The sequence below is a fragment of the Leptidea sinapis genome, chromosome 27, assembly GCF_905404315.1.
Source record: "Leptidea sinapis chromosome 27, ilLepSina1.1, whole genome shotgun sequence".
In the NCBI taxonomy this organism is placed as follows: Eukaryota; Metazoa; Arthropoda; class Insecta; order Lepidoptera; family Pieridae; genus Leptidea; species Leptidea sinapis.
The window spans coordinates 6,757,902-6,779,300 of record NC_066291.1 but is presented as its reverse complement, the minus strand read 5'-3'; the positions used below and the strand labels follow the sequence as shown (position 1 = coordinate 6,779,300).

The 21,399-nt window shown below is 37.2% G+C and overlaps 1 protein-coding gene across 2 annotated transcripts in view; it reads left to right on the top strand.

Annotated features, from left to right (window-relative positions):
• LOC126972835 (homocysteine S-methyltransferase-like) overlaps window positions 1–18,491 on the top strand; it is a 57,441-nt gene extending 38,950 nt beyond the window's left edge. For both annotated transcript variants that reach the window (XM_050819926.1, XM_050819925.1), the window contains 4 exons: window positions 6,098–6,198; window positions 11,963–12,124; window positions 17,104–17,318; window positions 18,179–18,491. In XM_050819926.1, coding sequence (XP_050675883.1) covers window positions 6,098–6,198; window positions 11,963–12,124; window positions 17,104–17,318; window positions 18,179–18,383 — 683 coding nt within the window. In that variant the 3' untranslated portion in view covers window positions 18,384–18,491. The remainder of the gene's footprint in view (window positions 1–6,097; window positions 6,199–11,962; window positions 12,125–17,103; window positions 17,319–18,178) is intronic.
• The last annotated feature ends 2,908 nt before the right edge of the window (window positions 18,492–21,399 follow it).

Genomic DNA, 21,399 nt, shown 5'->3' with positions numbered 1-21,399 from the left:
CCGGCTTTGATAAAGATTTCCTAAGGTATGCAATTACAACTTCTTGATCTCCTCTCTTCTGAGATAGTACTCCACCAATTCCAGTGTTGCTAGCATCAGCATCCACTATGAATCTTCCCTCTGTGTCAGGATATCCGAGGAGGTGATTCACATAGTCTTTTCTTCAACTCTAAGAAAGCTTGTTCGCATTCTTCATCCCAGGAAAAGGCTCTTTTCTCCTCCGTCAGTCGATGTAAGGGCTTAGCAACATCGGAAAACCCTTTCATAAAGCGTCGATAATAAGAGCATAGTCCTAGAAATGCTCTCACATGTGTCTTTTCTGTCGGTGTCGGCCAGTCTTTGACAGCACTTATCTTGGCAGGATCCGTCGCAACGCCTTGCTCCGAGATAACGTGCCCCAAGTAATTCACCTGACGTTGAAAGAAGGAACATTTCTTTGGACTCAACTTCAAGTTGGCACCCTGCAGTTTTGTGAAGACTTTTTCGAGCTTCTTAAGATGATCTTCAAAACTTCGTCCCATAATGATTACGTCATCCAAGTAGACAAGGCAGGTTTCTCCCAACATACCTGCCAGCATATGCTCCATCAACCTTTCGAAAGTAGCTGGGGCGTTGCATAATCCGAAGGGCATTGTTTTGAACTGCCATAACCCTTTTCCGGTTGAAAAAGCCGTCTTCTCCTTGTCTTTAGGGTCCAGATCGACTTGCCAGTAGCCACTTTTCAAATCAAGAGTAGAGAACCACGTCATGCCACAAAGTGAATCTAATGTGTCATCGATTCTTGGCAATGGATAACTGTCTTTCTTAGTTACATCGTTCAAACGCCGATAGTCCACACAAAATCTAGTTGATCCATCCTTCTTCTTCACCAGAACCACTGGAGAACACCATGGACTTGATGACGGTTCTATCACACCATTTTCTTTCATATCCCGAATCATGTCTTCCACTTCTTGTTCACGTGCAAACGGAATACGTCTTGGTCTTTGCCTTATCGGAACAGTGTCTCCTGTGTCGATCTTGTGTTTCACCAAACCAGTTCTTCCGATGTCCCCGTCGTTTTTCGAGAACATCCCGGCGTAGCGTTGCAGGAAATTTCTCGCTTTTATTAACTGTAGCTTGGTAAGATTGTCCTTACAGCCATCCAGAAGTTTCTGTATGTTCACATCCTGGCTTGCAGCTACGGTCTTCCTCCCTTCTTCACAGTTTCTTAACCAAGCTATCTCCTTACAACCTCCTATCACTGTTCCTTTCCTAATGATTTGCTTGTCCTCATGAGGATTAAACACGGGAACAATCGCAATTTGGGAGTTTCCCACAACAGTCCTGGCTGGGATCCATTTCGTGTCCGATGTACCTCTTTCTATTAAAGCGCATTTACAAGGTCTTCCTCTGTCATCTCTTGGCAGGACTACCGGGACTAGGGTCTGCGATCTCGGATTTAAAGTAGTGTCTCGTAAGCACAACACATTCCCAACAGTTCCGCCTTTTATTGGAATTTCTTCACCTCCATGCTTCAATACACCATGTTTCATGTCAATGGTACACTGATGATTTCGAAGAAAATCCAACCCAATGATGCAGTTATCTGTGATATCCGCGATTACCACTTTTTGCCAGTACAACGTATCCCCGATTTTCATGGCCACGATCTTCTCTCCCTGGACTGGTATGCGCTGGCCGGTAGCTGTTGTGAGTGTAAAGTTTACATTTTCTCGCATATGTCGTCTTCCGATGCTCTCTAGTCTTCTTTGGCTAACGACTGTATGTGAGGCTCCCGTATCCAAAGTGAAACGGCAAGATTTTCCATTTATCATTCCTTCTATAACTAAAGTGTTTCCGTCACATGTCTGCTTAACGAAGATCCTTGGGGCTTTGCTCCTACCGGCCAGCGCCCACCCCACTGCCTTGGCCTTTTCCTGCTGCTCCAGCGGTGATGTTGAGACCGCCGCATCCTTCCTACCTTGCGTTATGCTCTCACGCCTGGGGCAAGTGCTCCTAATGTGTCCTCGCTCCCCACACCCATAGCATACTGGGCTATATGCTTGCCTTCGGCTGGAATCTGCTGGTACAATTTTGCGGAGTCTCAACCCCCGAGAATCGTGGCGAACTGCTTCCACTTCCAACGCATGTGCCACCGCTTCCTTCATGCTAGTATGATGACTCAGTCGTACGGCTGCTCTTACTTCGGCGTCCCGTATTCCATCGATGAACACTTGGAGCAACATTTCTTCTATTGCAGTTGGCGACGACTGATATGCTTTTCGCACTAGCTTCTCAGCTACGAGGGACCACTGCTGCAGAGTTTCGGTGGCCCTTTGACTACGGTCCTTAAGCTGCGCCCGATACACATGCTCAAGGTGTTTATCGCCATAACGTGCCTCCAACGCGTTAAGAAGGTCCGTATAGGTTACTTCCTCCTTCCCAGCGCCGAGTGCTTCCAATACGGAAAGTGCTTCATCACGGAGCGCTAGTGTGAGGACGGAGTGTGCTTCTAGGTCACTCCAACCACTTGCTCTTCTGACCGTCTCTAATTGTAGCTTGAAGGCGGCCCAGGAAGACTTGCCGTCGTAGGGGGGTACTTTCAAACTTCTGGTCGATGTGATTCCGCAGGTGACTCCTGGGTTGGCTGAAGGATCCCCACACACGGCCTTCCTATTGAGCTGATGAATAGTTGCTTCCATCTCCCCCATCTTCCTTTCCACAGTGTCAATCCGGGCGATCTCCTTTTCTACAGTGTCAATCCTGGCGATCTCCTTTTCTACAGCGTCAATCCGGGCGGAGTTTTTCTGCACCACTGATAAAATTTCCTTGGAGAGGCCTTCATGCAGACCTCGCAGCTGCTCCTCTTGTCGACGTGCTTGCTCTTCTTGCAAGGTTCGCAGCTGCTCCTCCTGTCGACGCACTTGCTCCTCCTGTTGGAGCGCTTGTTCCTCTTGCAAGCCCCGCAGCTGCTCCTCCTGTCGGCGCGCTTGCTCCTCCTGTCGGCGCGCTTGCTCTTCCTGTCAGCGCACTTACTCCTCCTGTCGGCGCGCTTGTTCCTCTTGCAAGCCCCGCAGCTGCTCCTCCTGTCGGCGCGCTTGCTCCTCCTGTCGGCGCGCTTGCTCTTCCTGTCAGCGCACTTGCTCCTCCTGTCGGCGCGCTTGTTCCTCTTGCAAGCCCCGCAGCTGCTCCTCCTGTCGGCGCGCTTGCTCTTCCTGTCGGCGCGCTTGCTCCTCCTGTCGGCGCGCTTGTTCCTCTTTCAAGCTCCGCAGCTGCTCCTCCTGTCGGCGCACTTGTTCCTCTTGCAAGCTCCGCAGCTGCTCCTCCTGTCGGCGCGCTTGCTCTTGCATCATGGCGGCCATCTGCTGCATTACGGCGCTGATGTCTACGGCAGGAGCCTGCGGTGCTGACACGGTCGCACTGAGTCCAGAGCCGGATGCTTGTTGTGACTCGTCCTCTGCCGCTGCAGCTGCTCCCGCTCGCGTGGTCACTCCCTTCTCGTTCCTGGGCACTAATGGCATCTTTCCAATCCCACTTCTGACACCAATTGACACGGGAGTGGGTCAGGGATTGAAAATAATACTTCGCTTATAGGAACGAGTCTTTATTTGCGTTCACTTTTTCTGAACTTGCACTTCGCCGGTCTGCCGCTGTTCCTCTTGTGGACGGCGGTACCTTCAACGCGTCACACCGCACGGAACACTAAGTCTCTTCAATCTTCTTCCTCTTGGAACACTTCCACTTTTCACTACTTCTTCTTCTTCTTCTTTACACTTTCGAGTCAGAACTAGAACTGCCGTAGGCCACGCTAAGTACGGCTTATATACCCCCGGATCCGTTCTATTTTCAAAATGATTCTCCCATTCCATCTTTAAATTTAAATTGTACTAGAAAATTCTTTTAACTATTTTTATCCTGCTTACACATTTTCCATCCCTTTTTTTCTGTTCGATTTGATCCTGAACTAACTAGAAATTTCCTTTAACTTCACAAAACCCTAAAAAATCCATACACTGGTAGGTGTATCGAACCCGGGTCTACAGCGTCTAAAGTAAACACTTTTCCGCTGAGCTACGAGTAATGCTGACGGAGCTGTTGAAATTAACAATGTCTTGAAGTTTGACAACTCTCGTCATATACTTCGAAGGGTTGCTACGCAACAATACCACAGATGGGAATGGAGCGACCGCCCTCTGGCTATTAAATAATAAGTTTAATTCATTGTAACCATATTTTTTATGAAACGAAAAGTAGCCCGCTAAGGTCTGCGACATACTTTTTCGAATGGGCTTTGACTTTCAATAAGTGATATCATATCCTATCTATACCTATATATAAAAAGGAATTGCTGTTCGTTAGTCTCGCTAAAACTCGAGAACGACTGCACCGATTTGGCTAATTTTGGTCTTGAATTATTCGTGGAAGTCCAGAAAAGGTTTAAAAGGTGAATAAATAGAAAAATGCTGCTAAATTAAATAAAAACAACAAATTTGTTTTTCCTTTGATGTGTCCATACAAAATTTCTATGAGAGAATTTATCGACGCACGGTTTGACAGTTCTGCTGTGAAACAATTTCATTACGACAGCAGGGTGCATATTTTACGAAGTAATTTTTGATGTTATGATATATTATTGTTGAATTCATATAAAAACATTATTTTATTTATTATATACAGAAAAACGTCTGTCGGGTCAGCTAGTTTTGAATAAAAATATTTGAATTTTAATATGCATATGACAGATGTTTGAGAAATAGTACATTGTCAATCAAAGGGAGAAAATAAGCGATTCCTAACGGAGGTGCAAATAGTAGGTACGAGATAGCTTCAAGGGCCTCAATATAGCCGTGAAGTGCAATCGTACTTATACCTGAGTGATACTACAACTACGAGAAAAAAAAACCTATATTATTAGTAAATAAATTGGAAGTAGTAATATTTTGACAATATAAACGCACAGCGGTATTAGAAGTATATTTGACACAATTAAAAAAAAAATAGCATGACGTACAGGTTATATATGAAATATGAGTGGGCACTATCGAAGTCCATCAAAATATTGAATAGCCAACAAAAAACAAACGAAGAATTCCTACGTTAGATATAGCCCCGTTGTCCCCATCGACATCAGCCTAGCGAAACTCTCTAAAAAAGAGTGATTCACTCGATTTTATGAAACGTGTAGTCATTGATAGATTGACAGATGACGGCTATAATCTTGTAAAAGACGGCGATAGCCTAATCCGATTGCGTTTTAGGCAACTGTTCGCTTTCAAACTTAGACGGATTATAGGTACTTCGTCTCCAATCGCCTGTAATTACTACTATTTCAAACTTATGTCAAATCACTAATTTCTAATTCATACTAAACTAAATCACTAATTTCATACTAAACTAAATTTCAATTTTTTAGGCAGTTCCGCCTCTTATTACGTAATATTTACATCCTCTTTGATCGATACGATGACACCTTCCGAACAAGGTGCGTTGTCACTGGTATTCATAATAGAACCCATACAATGTTCCGGATAAGTTTTAGTTACGAGTGTGATATTCTATTGTAGTACGTTTTGGATGACATTTTGTGTTTCTTCGGTTTCAATGGATTCATGAATACAACGACAATTTTTTTTATTTTTAATGAAAATAAGGGACGAGACGAGCAGGACGTTCAGCTGATGGTAATTGACATGCCCTGCCAATTACAATGAAAAAATACCCAAAAATTCTGAGCGGTACTACATCTGCGCTCATCACCGTGAGACATATGGTGTCAAGTCTCATTTGCCCAGTAATTTCACTAGCTACAGCGTCCTTCAGACCGAAACACAGTAATGCTTACACATTGCTGCTTCACGGCTTCACTTCATAGGCGCCGTTGTGATACCAATAATCTAGCCGGCATCCTGTGCAAAGAGCCTCCCACTGGTAAATGTCAATATAATATTTTTTCGACTACACACTATCTAGTTGGCAATTTTATTATTAAAACTAGCTTATTAAGAATGGTTTTAATTATACAATATTCCTTATAGAATGAAAATTTATTCGTGTACTTCTTGATAAAATTATATACGCTTATATTTCAAGTAATAATGTCAATTATTTGTCCCAGATCACGTCCCATTAGTTGTCGGGTCCGTGGGACCTTACGGTGCACATCTTCATGACGGATCTGAATACGATGGCAGCTACGCAGACACTACCTCAGTCCAGGTACAGACACAACATATTATAATATTCCTTTAAATAACTGAGTAAAACAGAGCTGGCTGCATCAGCGATGGAATGGCAGATGTTATCAAAATAATTATAGTTTCGTACGATTGAATTTGGGCTCACAAAATATCAAATGTCGCTTGTTTACCGGGTGATTTTAGCTCGCATTTATAAAATAATTCTGATAGTTAAAGTAATTTCAATGTATTTTACTAAAACCTATTGAAATAATCTATTATAATAAGTACAAATTATTTTATTTGTATTATTATTTTATTTTACACAGACCTTTCTTTCGACAAAAAGTTGAAAAACAGTTGAGTTCATATAATAGGTTTTTATGTTCTTCCTAAAACAAAACTAAAATAGACACATTCGTAGTAATAATTTTTGATATTGCTTCAGAAAGACACCCACGAAATTGTCGATAAACCGAGATTACAGATAAATTTATAAGTTCAATGAAGGCGAAATTATTTATAAAAATTTCTATAAATGAGCCAAGTGGCGTGTGTCCTTAAAATAAATTTAACCTCAATGCTAATCAGGTCTCTATTTCTGTATGGATATGACATCTGCTTTTAGCAGCCGAGGTCGCCGGGTCGATGGGATTTTGTGATCTATCTGTATACTGTTGACCGCGAAATAATCAGAATAGTGCTTTCGTGCCTCGAATACCTACTAGTAACATTCCTAATAGATCTGTCACTAGTGCAATTAACAGATTACCAGTTACATAATGAGTTGAGTGTTTCGGTATGCAATGGCGTGTTAAAATCCACAATGTGATTATCATTCTACCATTCTACTTATAGTTGGTTGTCAAATATTATGGTTGCGTTCAGAAATTTAATTTATGACAAAACTTAAGATTTATCAATCAACATAAAATAATCTGATAGATAGTTAACAACTGTAGTTAATCTACCAACTATAGATAACTAAAATCAAGTTCATTTTACTTCCTGAAAAAGTAATAAAGATATAAACATTCTAATTAGTTATTCATTTTAAACTATTCTTTCAATTTGATTTCAGAACGACGGGAACACATGAAAGAAAAAACAAAATTTTTGTTTTCATTTATTTTTTCCGAGTATTTTCATATTTATTTACCTTTTAAACCTTCTCTGGACTTCCTCAAATAATTCAAGACCAACATTAGCAAACTCGGTCCAGCCGTTCTCTAGTTTTAGCGAGACTAACGAACAGCAATAAATATTTATGTATATAGATAATCTAATCTAATTTATCATCAGATTCACGCGGTTTTTAAATGACTTCAAAAACATTAAGAGGTTCTCAAATCGCCTGCTTTTGCGTGTGTATGTCACCTCATATTGCTGCCGTTTATGGTCATATTTTTTTTGATCTGATGATGAAGGCTATGAGTACCTAGGAGGTCACTTCTCATTCATAATCGTTTTTGGTTTTTCAATAAAAAGACAAGCATTTTTATACAGAAAGTTATAAAGATCACAATTCGCTGGAACTTTTTAAATGTAATTATTTCACGAGTGGTGACAAGCAACGAAGGTAGGATTCAGAACTCCTCAATAGAAACATCTTATATCCTAGTCGTGTTCGGTACTGTTTCTATAAACTAAACTGCTTATTTCTATTGTAATGGTGATGTTTTTCGTCACAATTACCAGTCTAGTTTCCTAATTGCACTATACTCGTATATTCAAACGTTTTTTTGTAACATAAAAAAAAATGAAATGAAATTCTCTACATTTTTGTAGCTGGTGGTGATTACAAATCAAAATCCATTTATTCACGTAGGTCACGTAAATGACACTTATGAATGTCAAAAAAAAATATTTCTCTTATTGAATCTACCGCTACTTCGTAAAGGGTTGAGCTAATGAGAAGAAGTAGCAAGAAACTCATTGCCACTCTTTTATATTTAGATTTACATTTACATCGATTTACAAATAATTTCAATTACAATATAATATGTAAAATGATGCAACAAACACACTCAAACGTCAAATAGTCAATGTCTTACACGAGTAAGTCGAAAAAGTAAATGTAAATTAATACAGAAGTTATTGAGTACAGTAGCTGCATCATCCACATACACCACAAATAAATAAAGGTATTCTGTGAGCATTATATAAGCGATAATAAATAAATAAATATGTATATATCCATACACATATATATATATATATAAATGTTACTGTTACTCTTTACTGATATTAAAATATAGTACTTAGAACCAAGATACTTTCAGTCAGAAAATGTATCGGGCACCGAGGTTCCAAATTTATATTTTGTTTTTTTTTCTCGTTGTTAGATTGGCACATTTTTTTAATTTTGGCGCGTAGTGTGAGTTGCATCGTTCGTCTTTTAAATTAAAACATAGCTCATCTATCTTGCTAGATTCAGTACCGATTGATAAAATACATAATATAAAGAACGTGTCAGTTGCTCAACAAAGGCAGAATTATTTTGATAATGTATTTATATCGCTGGCCCTCCACGAATACTAACACAGCAAAAGCTAAAGTTGAAAACGGCGAGTAGACCGTAAAGAGGGCCGTAAAGTTGCCGGCAAATTAAAATTTACATCGGCAATATGAAAAACTCCCTTTTCAATTCACGACTTTTTTTCTGACTAATGGCCTCTGACTGGGGTGGACAGTTAATTAATGGCGACTAGAATAAACATAATTTACGATTTAGGTACACAAAGCGCTAAACGACTTTTTACACTTTATTATTATTGTATTGGAAGGAACTGAACCCTCATCGACTGTGTAGTTTACTGTCGTTGGCACACGGATCTGTGTGCGAACATTATTCACATCCGCCCGTCCGACACAATATTTTTCGTAAACACGCAACCATTGGTAGCAGCGATGGAGGGGGAGGACTACAAGTTTGGGGAGATCTTGGTCTTTTATAACCTTTTTTTAATTCTGGGTTAAGTGGGCAGGTCATCAGATACAGAATGCTCTAAAGACTAACTAAGTCATAAAGTGACGCAAATGGGATGTCAAGAGTTTTAGGTTTTCAAGAATCCTGAGTGGAACTGATAGGATATGACTCGCGTCACTTCAATCATCATTTCTAAATAAAAGGAAGCAGATCCTCTTTTGATTAATTTTCATGTGAATGTTTCTTGTTTTTGTATTTTTCTCAGTTTCATTATGCTTCGTTCAATAGCATGTTGACAATATGAAATTTTGTTATTTACTTTTTCTGTGAGGACCCCCCATGTCTGGCTAGCATAAGTTAGGTTTGGAAGAATGCAAGAGTCTATTATAGTATTTTTTGTATTAAGTCTATAGTTCTCTTTCAGAATTTCTTTTTGCGCCCCCTATTTGTTTCGTCGGTCTATTTCGTTTTCATTGCATTATAGGACACCAATTTGTCTAAGTACACTATATTCTATTATCGTTATATTGTTTTCCTTTGTATTAGTTTGGTTGTGTTCATGTGTTGGTCGATTATTATACTTGCAGTGTTTAATTTCTGTAACATTGCCTAATTATTCGCTGCTTCACTAAAAATAACAATGTCATCTGCAAACCTGAGGTGTGTAAAATTATTATTAAGTATATTACTTATGCCCCTATTTTGTCAATTTATGTTTTTGAAAATGTCTTCAAGTACAGCTATGAAAAGCTTTGGTGACAGTGGGCTTCCCTTGCGCACCCCTCTATCAATTGTGAACTCCTCCTTTTGTCTTTCCATCTTTACTCTGCTTATACTTTTAGAATAAATGCTTTTTATGATATTCACGTATGTTTTGTTTACATTGTTATTTCTTAGAGCAGTCCATATACTAGTGTATATGCGTGTGCATACACAGTCAGTGTACTATGCTGTCAAAAGCTATGGAGTAGTCCACAAAAGCTATGTAAAGTGGATTGTTGAATTAATTTTTTTTCTATTATTTGTTCTATTGCATGAATAATAAATTCTATTCACGGCGCCTATTTCTGCCGTGAAGCAGTAATGTGTAAGCATTTCTGTGTTTCGGTCTGAAGGGCGCCGTAGCTAGTGAAATTACTGGGCAAATGAGACTTAATATCTTGTCTCAAGGTGATAGGCGCAGTTGTAGTGCCACTCAGAATTTTTGGGGGTTTCAAGAATCCTGAGCGGCACTGCATTGTAATGGGCAGGGCGTATCAATTACCATCAGCTAAACGTCCTGCTCGTCTTGTCCCTTATTTTAATAAAAAAAAATGGTCTATTGTTGAGCAGTGTGGCGTGAAGCCCGCTTGTTCTATTGGTTGGTTTTTATCAATATCTGGCGCTATTCTTCTCAGGATGATTGACGAAAAGAGTTTAGGTATATTATGTTGTTGATAGGCCTGTAGTTGCTGATAAGCTGCCGAGCGGGTTCCTTCTTTGTACAATAGTATTATGTTTAATTTACTCTATTCAGATGGTACTTACGGTACTACTAAAGGTAGATACGGAACCCTATTCACCTTTTTCTCTCACGTTTATGTGTAACATTCTACCTGTAACGACCTCTCGAAGCAACTTAAGTTTAAAGAAAAGAGAATAAAATCTTTATGCAGGTAAAGTTACCCGCTATAACTTTGTTTATTATGCAAATAAATTCTCAAAGCAATTTTCACTCTACGTAAAAACAAAATACGTTTATTTTATAAATCAAATTAAATTATTTAGTAAAAATTGAGAATTATTATCCGTTTATTTCTAATTAAAACATAGTACGTTGTTTTATGATCATTTTAATAATATAGAACTTTTTTTATTACTAACAGTAGGTACTATTTTTAATTAAGACTTGTTATAGTGCAATCTACACTCAAATTTGACAACGTTTCTACCAGAAAAGAGCTCATAAATATACGCGGGTGGAAACGGGATATTCGATTGTTAGAGCTTTCCAAAGGCTTTATTTACAATAGCTGCAGTGTAAACTTATATGTTAATAACAACTGTAATATAAGCCTCTGTATGCACAACAAGCTGTGATTTAAATATGTAAACTGCTCCGCCGCTTGTGAATAAGTAATAATTGGAAACATTACTCGTATTAATGATGGCTGAGAGTACTACTTTTAATTATAATTTAATGAAATATTGATAAATTTATGAAATAATGCAAATAATTAATAATTAACAGTTGTGTGAGCTGGCTTACGTATGTACTATCAATAGTTAGTGCTAACTATTGCTTTTTAGCAAAATGTTTTATTTTATTAAGTGCCGTTTCAAATGCTCGGCGATATGTCTGTTATTCGATGTAGGTACCTGTGGATAGTCTTACTAAAAGAACTGCATTCTCTTTTTTTTCATAATTTATCTACACCCATGCTTTAAATCCTCTAATAAAGATTCTAAATCAGTTAGCTTATAGCCAACATTAAAACACCCAATGTCCAACCAAACCATTACATCATCCAAACGAGTGTTGTAATGAAATAATCTAACAGTATTGTACAACATTAAATCATCCGTTTCTCTAAAAAACACTCCTTTGGATGATATTATGGTTAGTAGGACTGGCTTTTTAATGTTAGCAGTAAGCTAACTGTTTCAGAATCGTTTTAAATAGAGGATTCATATTATGGGTGTAGATAAAGTCTTGTATGCGACTGTTGATTATATATATGATAGGTATTAAAACACTCGTGTGATACTATATAACAAACATTCGTGTCTTAATATCACTTATTACACAACAGTTGCATAAAAAACTATAAATTAATTTTCATTGTTCATAAAACGAGGAATTGGCTATTTTCTTAATAATAATGTTACATTTTAGACAATGCGAGAGTGGCACAGACCCCGGATACAAGGGCTAGTGGAGGGTGGAGTAGATCTGTTGGCTCTGGAAACTATTCCTTGTCAAGAGGAAGCCGAGATGCTCTGCGACCTGTTGCGTGAGTTTCCTGGAGTTAAAGCTTGGCTCGCTTTCAGCTGCAAGGTGAGTACCAACATTGTAACAGCTTCACACGAACGTCGAGGTAGCCTTCGTGATAGTGACCTCTAGCACAGGAAGAAAAGTCACTAAGCACTGGGGCGTCACAAAATATTTAATTAAATCGACTTCTACTAGCATGAACCGAAACTTTAATATGCTAGAGATTTACTTTATTAAATTATATAAAAAAAAAAAAGTCATTAGTGCGCAGGTAACATTTATATATTATTGAAGATTTTGCTATTGCTTATCTCTCTTACAAGGGATAAGTAAAGGGCATGTGAATACCACTTTAATCTATTTTGAATGAATAACCCGAAGGACAGGACATATTGATAATTGAATGCAGTTAAAGAAACACATTTGAGAAAGACTTCAGCATTAATGCATTAATAAAGTTTGCTATTTGAAATATTCTCACGAAATCTTACTGCAATAGATGCTAAATGGCAAGTTCATTAACTTACACAATTATTTCGTTAATGTAGGTCTGCGCGAGTCGCCCATCTCTGTCAATGTTCTCAGCTCGTAAACTTGTCTCGTCTGGGGTATTTAAATACCTATTATAGAGTTTTTTCTCCAATGAAATGTAAGCTTTGACTGCTAATGTCGAAAGTAATTTTCGTTTCGTATTTTTTATATGAAGAATACAAGTATCTATTTCTTTTAAATATTTTGAATATAAAATGTACTAAAGTTTAGGGAGCACCTACTAAGTTCTTAATCTTAATAATATATATAAATCCAGTGTCCCGATGTTTGTTCCTAGTGAACTCCTAAACTAAAGAACGGATTTTAAAGAGGTTTACTTCATGGAGTGCAGTTTAGTCCAACTTAAGAGATACGACAGTTTTTATTTCGATTTCGGACACATAATTATTTTTATTATCAATATTTGTTTTGTATGAACATATTTTCTATGAGAGAATAATTTATTCACGAACGGTTTGACAGTTCTGCTGTGAAGCAATTTCATTATAACAATAGAGAGCATATTTTACAAAATAATTCTTCATGCTATGAAATATTATTGACAAATTCATAAAAATAGTATTTTATTTATTATGTACAGAACAACGTCTATCGGGTCAGCTAGTATTAAATAAAATTGTTATTGGATAGCTTTATAAAAAAGTTGAATATTGTTTTCACAATTACCTATCGTATGTCCTCTTCTGTACACACGTACGTGCGTGTTTATAATGATTGGTCGTTGCTGTTGATTCTGTGTCAAAAAAAGTTTTTTTAATTTACTTACGAAATATACTTTTTGCCTCAGATTAAGGATTGGTCTCCGCTGTGCTCGATACCATAGATACCGCACTATCTAAGAACAATAGCTTTTTTATTGCGAAAACTATTGATGCTTGTGTGTGTGGTATCTTAATACTCATTGGTATCTTTCAAACTTAGTAACATACGCTTCGCGTTTTTTACATTGAAATTAATAATATACAAAATATTTACTGATGATAATATGTGCTCCCATTGTCTTTCTTATTTCTTGTTGTATTATTTTTACAAAGTTTTACTTCGTACCCGACATTTCGGTTTCAATTATTAGCAAAGTTTAACAGTACATGTGGCACGTCAACGTCACAGATCGTTCGAGACTGGCTCGAGTACGCCTACTTGGGCGTTGTATTATTTGCCGCACTTTACAACTACGACTGCGGTATCTTGTTGGAGACCAATCCTTAATCTAAACTTTCTAACTAGTTTATTATTGCTAGCTGTTTAGATACGTAGGTTACGTTATGAAACGTGTCCAGAATAATACAATACTATGAGAGCTGTAATATATTTAACAAATGGCTCGTTCATAATTTATAATTTACGAAGTACGCGGTAGTTCGGTTAACGAGATTAATATTTTAGGAAAAACATTGTTCTGTTTCGCAACGTGTGTTACTGGATCACGTGAACATGACACGGTTCATTAGCAAAGGGTTAATTCTTGGTATAATTAAAAAATAACAGAAGCCTACATACATTACTACTGGTTGAGTTATGTAAATTTAAAGAACACTCCATCTTACCTCCTCTCTCACCAGTGGGAGGCTCCTTTGCACAGGATGCCGGCTAGATTATGGGTACCACAACGGCGCCTATTTCTGCCGTGAAGCAGTAATGTGTAAGCATTACTGTGATTCGGTTTGAAGGGCGCCGTAGCTAGTGAAATTACTGGGCAAATGAGACTTAATATCTTATGTCTCAAAGTGTCGAGCGCAATTGTGGTGCCGCTCAGAAATTTTGGGTTTTTTAAGAATCCTGAGCGGCACTGAATTGTAATGGACAGGGCGTATCAATCGTTATCATCAGCTGAAGGTCCTGCTTGTCTCGTTCCTTATATTCATAAAAAAATCTTAAACGCAAAAGAGCTTATATCAAAATAATTGATACAACTACCCTATAAGGAAACCGTAAATCTTCTTAAGGTACAATCCAAAAAAATACACAATACATACACTTTCACCTACATATACACACAATTAATACTTTTATAGTTATTAGTTAATTTTAAGTAATCACCTTGTTGTCACCAGCCGCTTGTATATTTTTATTTTCTGTTAATTCTACTATTTCCCCCACGAGACAGGCAACGCCTAATGTAGGGGTTCGTATAAAATGTTAATTTGTACATGTAAAGTGCGAAATAAATGATTTTATATTAGCTTGCTCAATTACCGTGATGTAATAGTAATGGATATAGCCTTAGTGTAACATACAAAAAGTAATATACGTTTGTTCGTATTCAAATTGCTGGCATATCTCACTCAAAGATAATTTAAAATTACGATGCAAGTGCGCAAAGTAGGTCGTAGGTCGAACGAAGCGAGTGCAGAATGACCTAGCGCACGAGTATCGTATACTATTTTTCCTATTAAGTTGCCCAAAGTTCGACCACTATAATTATTTTCAAACATTCCCGAACGCTCACCACATTCCCGCACGCGTAGCTACATTCCCGCACGCTCTTGTCAATGTGTAGGAAAGTGGTACTTTGCGAACGCAAATACATGCGCAAAATCGAACTTTGCACACGAAGGCAAAAAAGGCATTTATTTTCTGAATTGAATGTTAGAATGTTAAGAAAATTGAATACTTTAGAATTATTTCTGATGTCATTTCTAATAACTACTAGATACTACACGATAAAAGGAAAATAAATATTATGACTTATTGTCAGTACATTTATGAAAATTTAATATACGTTCACAAAAATCGTCATCTGTTTGCTCTTAATAGTGATTTTCATTATAATAACTAGAAATAAGGGATGCTTGTAAAAAATTCTAGTAGGCTTCAAAAGAATAATAAAAGCTTTAAGGGTAAACGTTTTTACTGAATTTTTATTCTTAAGTTCCAGCCAGTGTTCAGGCATATAAATAAAGTTAAATGTTTTATTCAAAAATGGCTCTGCGTTAAAACCTACTACTCCACAGATGAATATCTAAGTGATCAGACAGCCTGGGACTAGATTATGATTATTCTAAAGCAATAATAATGACAGTACAATATATTGAATGTTTTATTAAGAAGAGCGCAAAAAAAGGATGATGCGAGAGTTTCTTGCGGCTCTTATTCTCTCTCAGAGCGCCATTTGTTTCCGAAGCGATAGTAGTATCTAATATATTAGAAATGACGTCAAATATAATTCTAAAGGAATCAAAAAAATCGTTATACTGGTATTTCGCTATAACGGGTTTTTACGACCTATTTACACTATCATTTTTCTAGTATTATTTATTTATTTTATGAAGGTTTTTAATATACAAATTTAATAAAATAATTTAATTTTGTAATAACACAATTGACACACGTGCAAAGGAATGTGAAGTTAATTATGAACTGAACAAATCATTATAAATTTCAATGTATATTCAATGAAAATATATGTATGAGGGAAATCCCTGCGTTAAATCGAAACATGACCGTGTTATAAGGGATATTAAAAACGCGTAATTTTGCAATGAGTTGCAACTATGATATGACGTAAACCTTTAAACTTTGATCAGCTGATTACTAAGAGCCGTTTTCAAAAACCTGTCTATCCTTAGTTTAACTTACTAGACGTAGACAAATCTATCCTTTTACGCTTACTTATATTTCAATAACCAATTGACAGATAGCATTGGACTATAACTATATTGGACATAACTATGGATAGATAAGATCTTGTCATTAAACGGTGACAGTAATGTATCCGTAAGTTAAACTAAGGGTAATAGATTATTGAAAACGGCCGTAACATAATACTGTGTCATTTAGGTCATCAAAAAGTGGATGTAGTTCGTAATTAAAATCTCCTACATCTCACTTTAATTACATATGCAATCAATATTTAAAGAACAAATTTTGTTTTGCTATGTCTTAAATACTTATGTGTAAAAGAATATTATGTACCTACTAATCTTCGATTTTCTTTTTTAATTTTCAACAAATTATATTGCTGTTAGTTTAGATATTACTTATATCTATATATTTTTTATTTTTTATGATTTTTTTTATGAAAATAAGGGACGGTTGATGGTAACTGGTACGCCTTGCCCATTACAATGCAGTGCCACTCAGGATTCTTGAAAAACTCAAAAATTCTGAGCGGCGCTACAAGTGCGCTCGTCACCTTGAGACAAGATGTTAAGTCTCATTTGCCCAGTAATTTCACTAGCTACAGTCCCCTTTAGACCGAAATACAGTAATGCTTACACATTACTGGTACAAGGTAGAAATAGGCGCCGTTGTGGTACCCATAATCTAGCCGGCATCCTGTGCAAAGGAGCCACCCACTGGTGAATTTAATTTAATATTTTTTATTTTAGTGAAAGATTTTGTGATTTAAATTAAAATTACTAAAAAGAAAACTATACATCCTTATAAATAATTAATTATTTTATTCAAAATATCCCGATATGATGGCCCGGTTTACATTGTCATCATCAGGTAGGTGCTTTAGTAATTATGATATAATATATTTTCAGGACAACCAAAGCATCGCTCACGGCGAATGTTTCCAGAAAGTGGCCAAGAAGTGTTGGGAGCTGAACCCGGAGCAGCTGGTCGCGGTTGGTGTCAACTGCTGCGCACCCTCCTCCGTCTCAGACCTCCTGAGAGGAATCAACGACGACCGCCCTCACGACCCCATGCCTCTGGTCGTGTACCCTAACTCGGGCGAGAAGTACAATCCTCAAATTGGGTAAACAATTTATGGTTTTGTTTTATAATAAAAATTAACGGTCTGTACTACAGAACAGGCGGCAGAAGTGGAAACTTCAACAATGAGAGGTTAATAAGTAGGTAGACATAATGAAATAGCGGTTTATGGTAGTGCCAACGTGAGTTGGGAGAGTTATTATGCAATTCGATACAAATTCCCTGTATTCCTGTTGTAGAATACCTTAACAGGTAATATGCAAATAGCTCTCGACCAATAGACTCGTCAAATGATATGTAGTGCCTTTTAAGTATGAATGTTTAATGGCTCACATAAATATTGTTTGTAACAGCGTCGGTCCGCGCCACTATAACACTGTCATATTATCTTTTCACTTCAGCTGAGTATATCTCTCAACTGCAGTAGGATCTTCTGACATATATCGTCTTTCTCTCTTTACGAAAATACCCTTTCTCAATGAATCGTCAATTGATTCCTTTAGAAATCTTATTGATGTCATTTCTAACATACTAGATACTACTACTACTTCGGAAACAAATGGCGCTCTGAGAGAGAAGAAGACGCGAGAGACACCCCCAGCATTCTTTTTTTGCGCTCTTTTTAACTAAATATACAATATTGTACTGTCATTGCTATTGCTATAAAATAATCATAATCTAGTTAGACTGTCCGATCACTTAGATATTCAGCTCTGGAAGTTTCTATTAAGAATATTAGTTGATAAATTTCTGGAGAGTTTTATTTAACGATCTTTTAGTCACAACAATTTGCTAGTGTCCCTATTCAAAGTAAGATAACAACTTAATGGTTGTATTAGATTATTAGCAGGGTTCACTTGAGGTTCAGACAGTAAACGTGACTGACATAAAAATATGTTACAGGTGGATAGATAGGGATAAATGTGAACCAGTGGAGGTTTACATCCAGGAGTGGTTGGATCTGGGGGTGCGTTACGTCGGGGGATGCTGCCGCACATATGCAACCGACGTCTCCAGGATCCGCAACCAGGTCCACTGCTGGCGCGACCGGTGGAGGTTCCAACACAAATACCAAGGCAGTGTGCCAAACCAAAGTTCTCACTCATAGATCTCCTTCTAAATACGTTCACTAAGAGTTACGCTTGAATTGATTTCGCAAATGTTATTTGTATAATATAAAGAAACTTTATCAACAATTAAAGAGTTATAATAAATATATTGTGTCTTTGACTTCTTTAATATTTGTTTCCACGCAAACGTATCGAAACAGCATCTTTTGCATGGGACCAAAAAATTACAATAAGTTACCTGACAATATTAAGCGCGAAAATATATTCTACTTTAAAAAGTCACTCAAATCTTACTTAATAAAAAAAGCAAACATACCCATTAAAAGATTTTCTTGACGATAAAATAGTAAATAATAAAAATTAACTTCGACTGAACTCAATATCATTGTGTAGCTAATGGACATTATATTGTAAATTAAAATGAATAAGCCTATGAAATAATAACTATTCTATGATTGATGTTAATTTAAGTTTGCTTGGGATGTATATCTTTTTTTAGTATAGTACAGTATATTATAATTGTTACAGAAATTAAAACGTGAACTGACTATGTATTCCACTATAAGTTTGCATGCCTTATGGGTTAGGATAAGAGCATCTGTTAATTATAAGCGAACAACATCTTATTATTACCTTATCTTGCAAATAAAGATGATTTGATTTGATTTGCAATTAAGGCAAATGCTCACAGAAGTGCACAGAAAATAAATAACGATGGGAAGACTACAGCAACTGTCAACTCCAAGTGTCACGAGGGGTTGCTGAAAACCAGTGTTTTGTTGATGACTTCTACACTGTCACGACAATGTACTGAGTCAGCTCCTTTTAGCAGGGAATAACGCGCTGCACAGTTTTTTTTACTTATTTAATTTAATTTAGTATATTAAGATTGTAATTAATACTGTAAATTGGAGAGTGTGTGTTTTTTGTTGCTAATAAAGGGTTTCTAGTCTATTCTATTCTAAAGATATTTTGAGTCTTGTTCAAAAGTAGTTTTCTCTTCTTCTTTAGATAGATTCGACTTCAAAATCGATCTAAGAGATCAGTTGGGAAATAAATTATATTATTACTTTATTATGAGCAGGAAACAGACATAGTTATAATGTTTGTAAACACCATTAAAATACAACTGTTTTTCATTTTTTTTCTGTGCACTTACTCGGAATACATTTTTTGAGGATAGTCAATAAAAATATTTGGGATATCCAAATGTGTTCGCTTCATGCGTGTGGTGTCGCACCAGAATAGCACCACCCCATCTCCTCCCGTGGTTGTCGTAAGAGGCAACTAAGAGATACACAGAACGGAGGATGGGCAGTAGCATCCTTCCAAACCCGTCTGCCAAGCGTGGCGATTATGGGAAAACCCCCCTTAAATTATAACAGACGCTATGAGGGGGCCTCATAGCCCCAGTCCCCGGCGGCCCCGCTCGTGGTGGACAAGGTAACAGCCACATAAGCACTGGGCAGGGGGTGCTAAGAAACCCCGGGTTCAGCAACGTCACCACTAACGAGGACCATTGGCCCTGGCAACATACAATGTCAAGTCACTGCGGACCGGCGAGAAGTTGGAGGAACTGGAAGAAGCTTTGAGCAGATTATGATGGGACGTCGTGGGGTTATCTGAAGTCCGAAGAAAAGTAGGGACCATAATCTTAATTATCGGACACCTGCTCTACTACCATTACTTATTAACAGCAAAATAATATATTTTGCTGAAATATTACATCTTAATATATATATTTCTTGTGTGCGTGTGTATGTCACTGAACTCCTCCTATTTGGCTGGACCGATTTTGATGAAACTTTCTGTGTGCCTTCAGGTGGATTCGAGGATGGTTTAGATTCATAATTGAACTGCCTCCTAAACGGCTGGACCGATTTTGATGATTTTTTTGTTTGTTTCAGTGAATTTGAGATTGGTTTAGATTCTCAATTCCGTCCATATTATATAATTCTCCTGCTCATGTGTTTGTTAGTGAACTCCTCCTAACGGCTGGACCGATTTTATAATTTAAGACGTGTGTCGGGTCCACTAGTATTATTATAGATGTCTGTCTAAATATACTTGACAGCATTATTTGTTGTTTTATAGAGCTAACACCAATTTTTTGATAGGTATTTGAGGCAAGCTGAAAACTAGAACCTATACATAATTTGTTAGATCACCTGGTACTTAGATACCAATACTTTAGTCCCACCAAAATAATCTGTTTTTTTGAGAATCATATTTTTTCGCAAAATATTTTTGCACGCGTCTGGCAGTTTGATAAACTCAGGCTAAATCATGTGGCTTATTTTTTCTTTTATTCTTGAAACATATAACAATTGCATATTGCCTCTAATATATTTTTGGAAAAATAAAATAATACTTTTCAAACATTAGGGGTTTATTTAGCCTCGCTACTCACCAGCCAGGTCTGCAGCTCCGAGTTGGAATATAATAGGAGAGGTATGGAACAAGTTTTCAGCTTGCAAATACTACTTTATTATATTATTACTTTATTAAGGATTCCGGCTAGATAATGGGTACCACAACGGCGCCTATTTCTGCTGTGAAGCAGTAATGTGTAAGCATTATTGTGTTTTGGTCTGAAGGCTGCTGTAGCTAGTGAAATTACATGAGTCTTAACATCTTATGTCTCAAGGTGACGAGCGCAATTGTAGTGCCTTATCAGAAGTTTTGTGTTTTGCAATAAACCTGAGTGGCACTCCATTTTAATGGGCAGGGCGTATCAATTACCATCAGATGAACATCCTGCTCGTCCTGTCCCTAATTGTCTTAAAAAAATACCTACCCAAAAATTGGTACCAGCTCTCGGACTACAACTGCAAGTACGAGATTAAAAAGTACGTGTGAAATATCAAAGACGCCATGACATGTGACATGCATCATGTTAATGATATTTTTCTTTATGAACATCAAACGAGTACAACTCACAACGTGCAGTGCATCGCATAGCGCTAACGATATAAAGCAAATGTTTGTGTACCCTCACTTTACATCGTTCAGATGTGGTGGTAGCAATATAATGGACTTGATGTAATTTCTAAT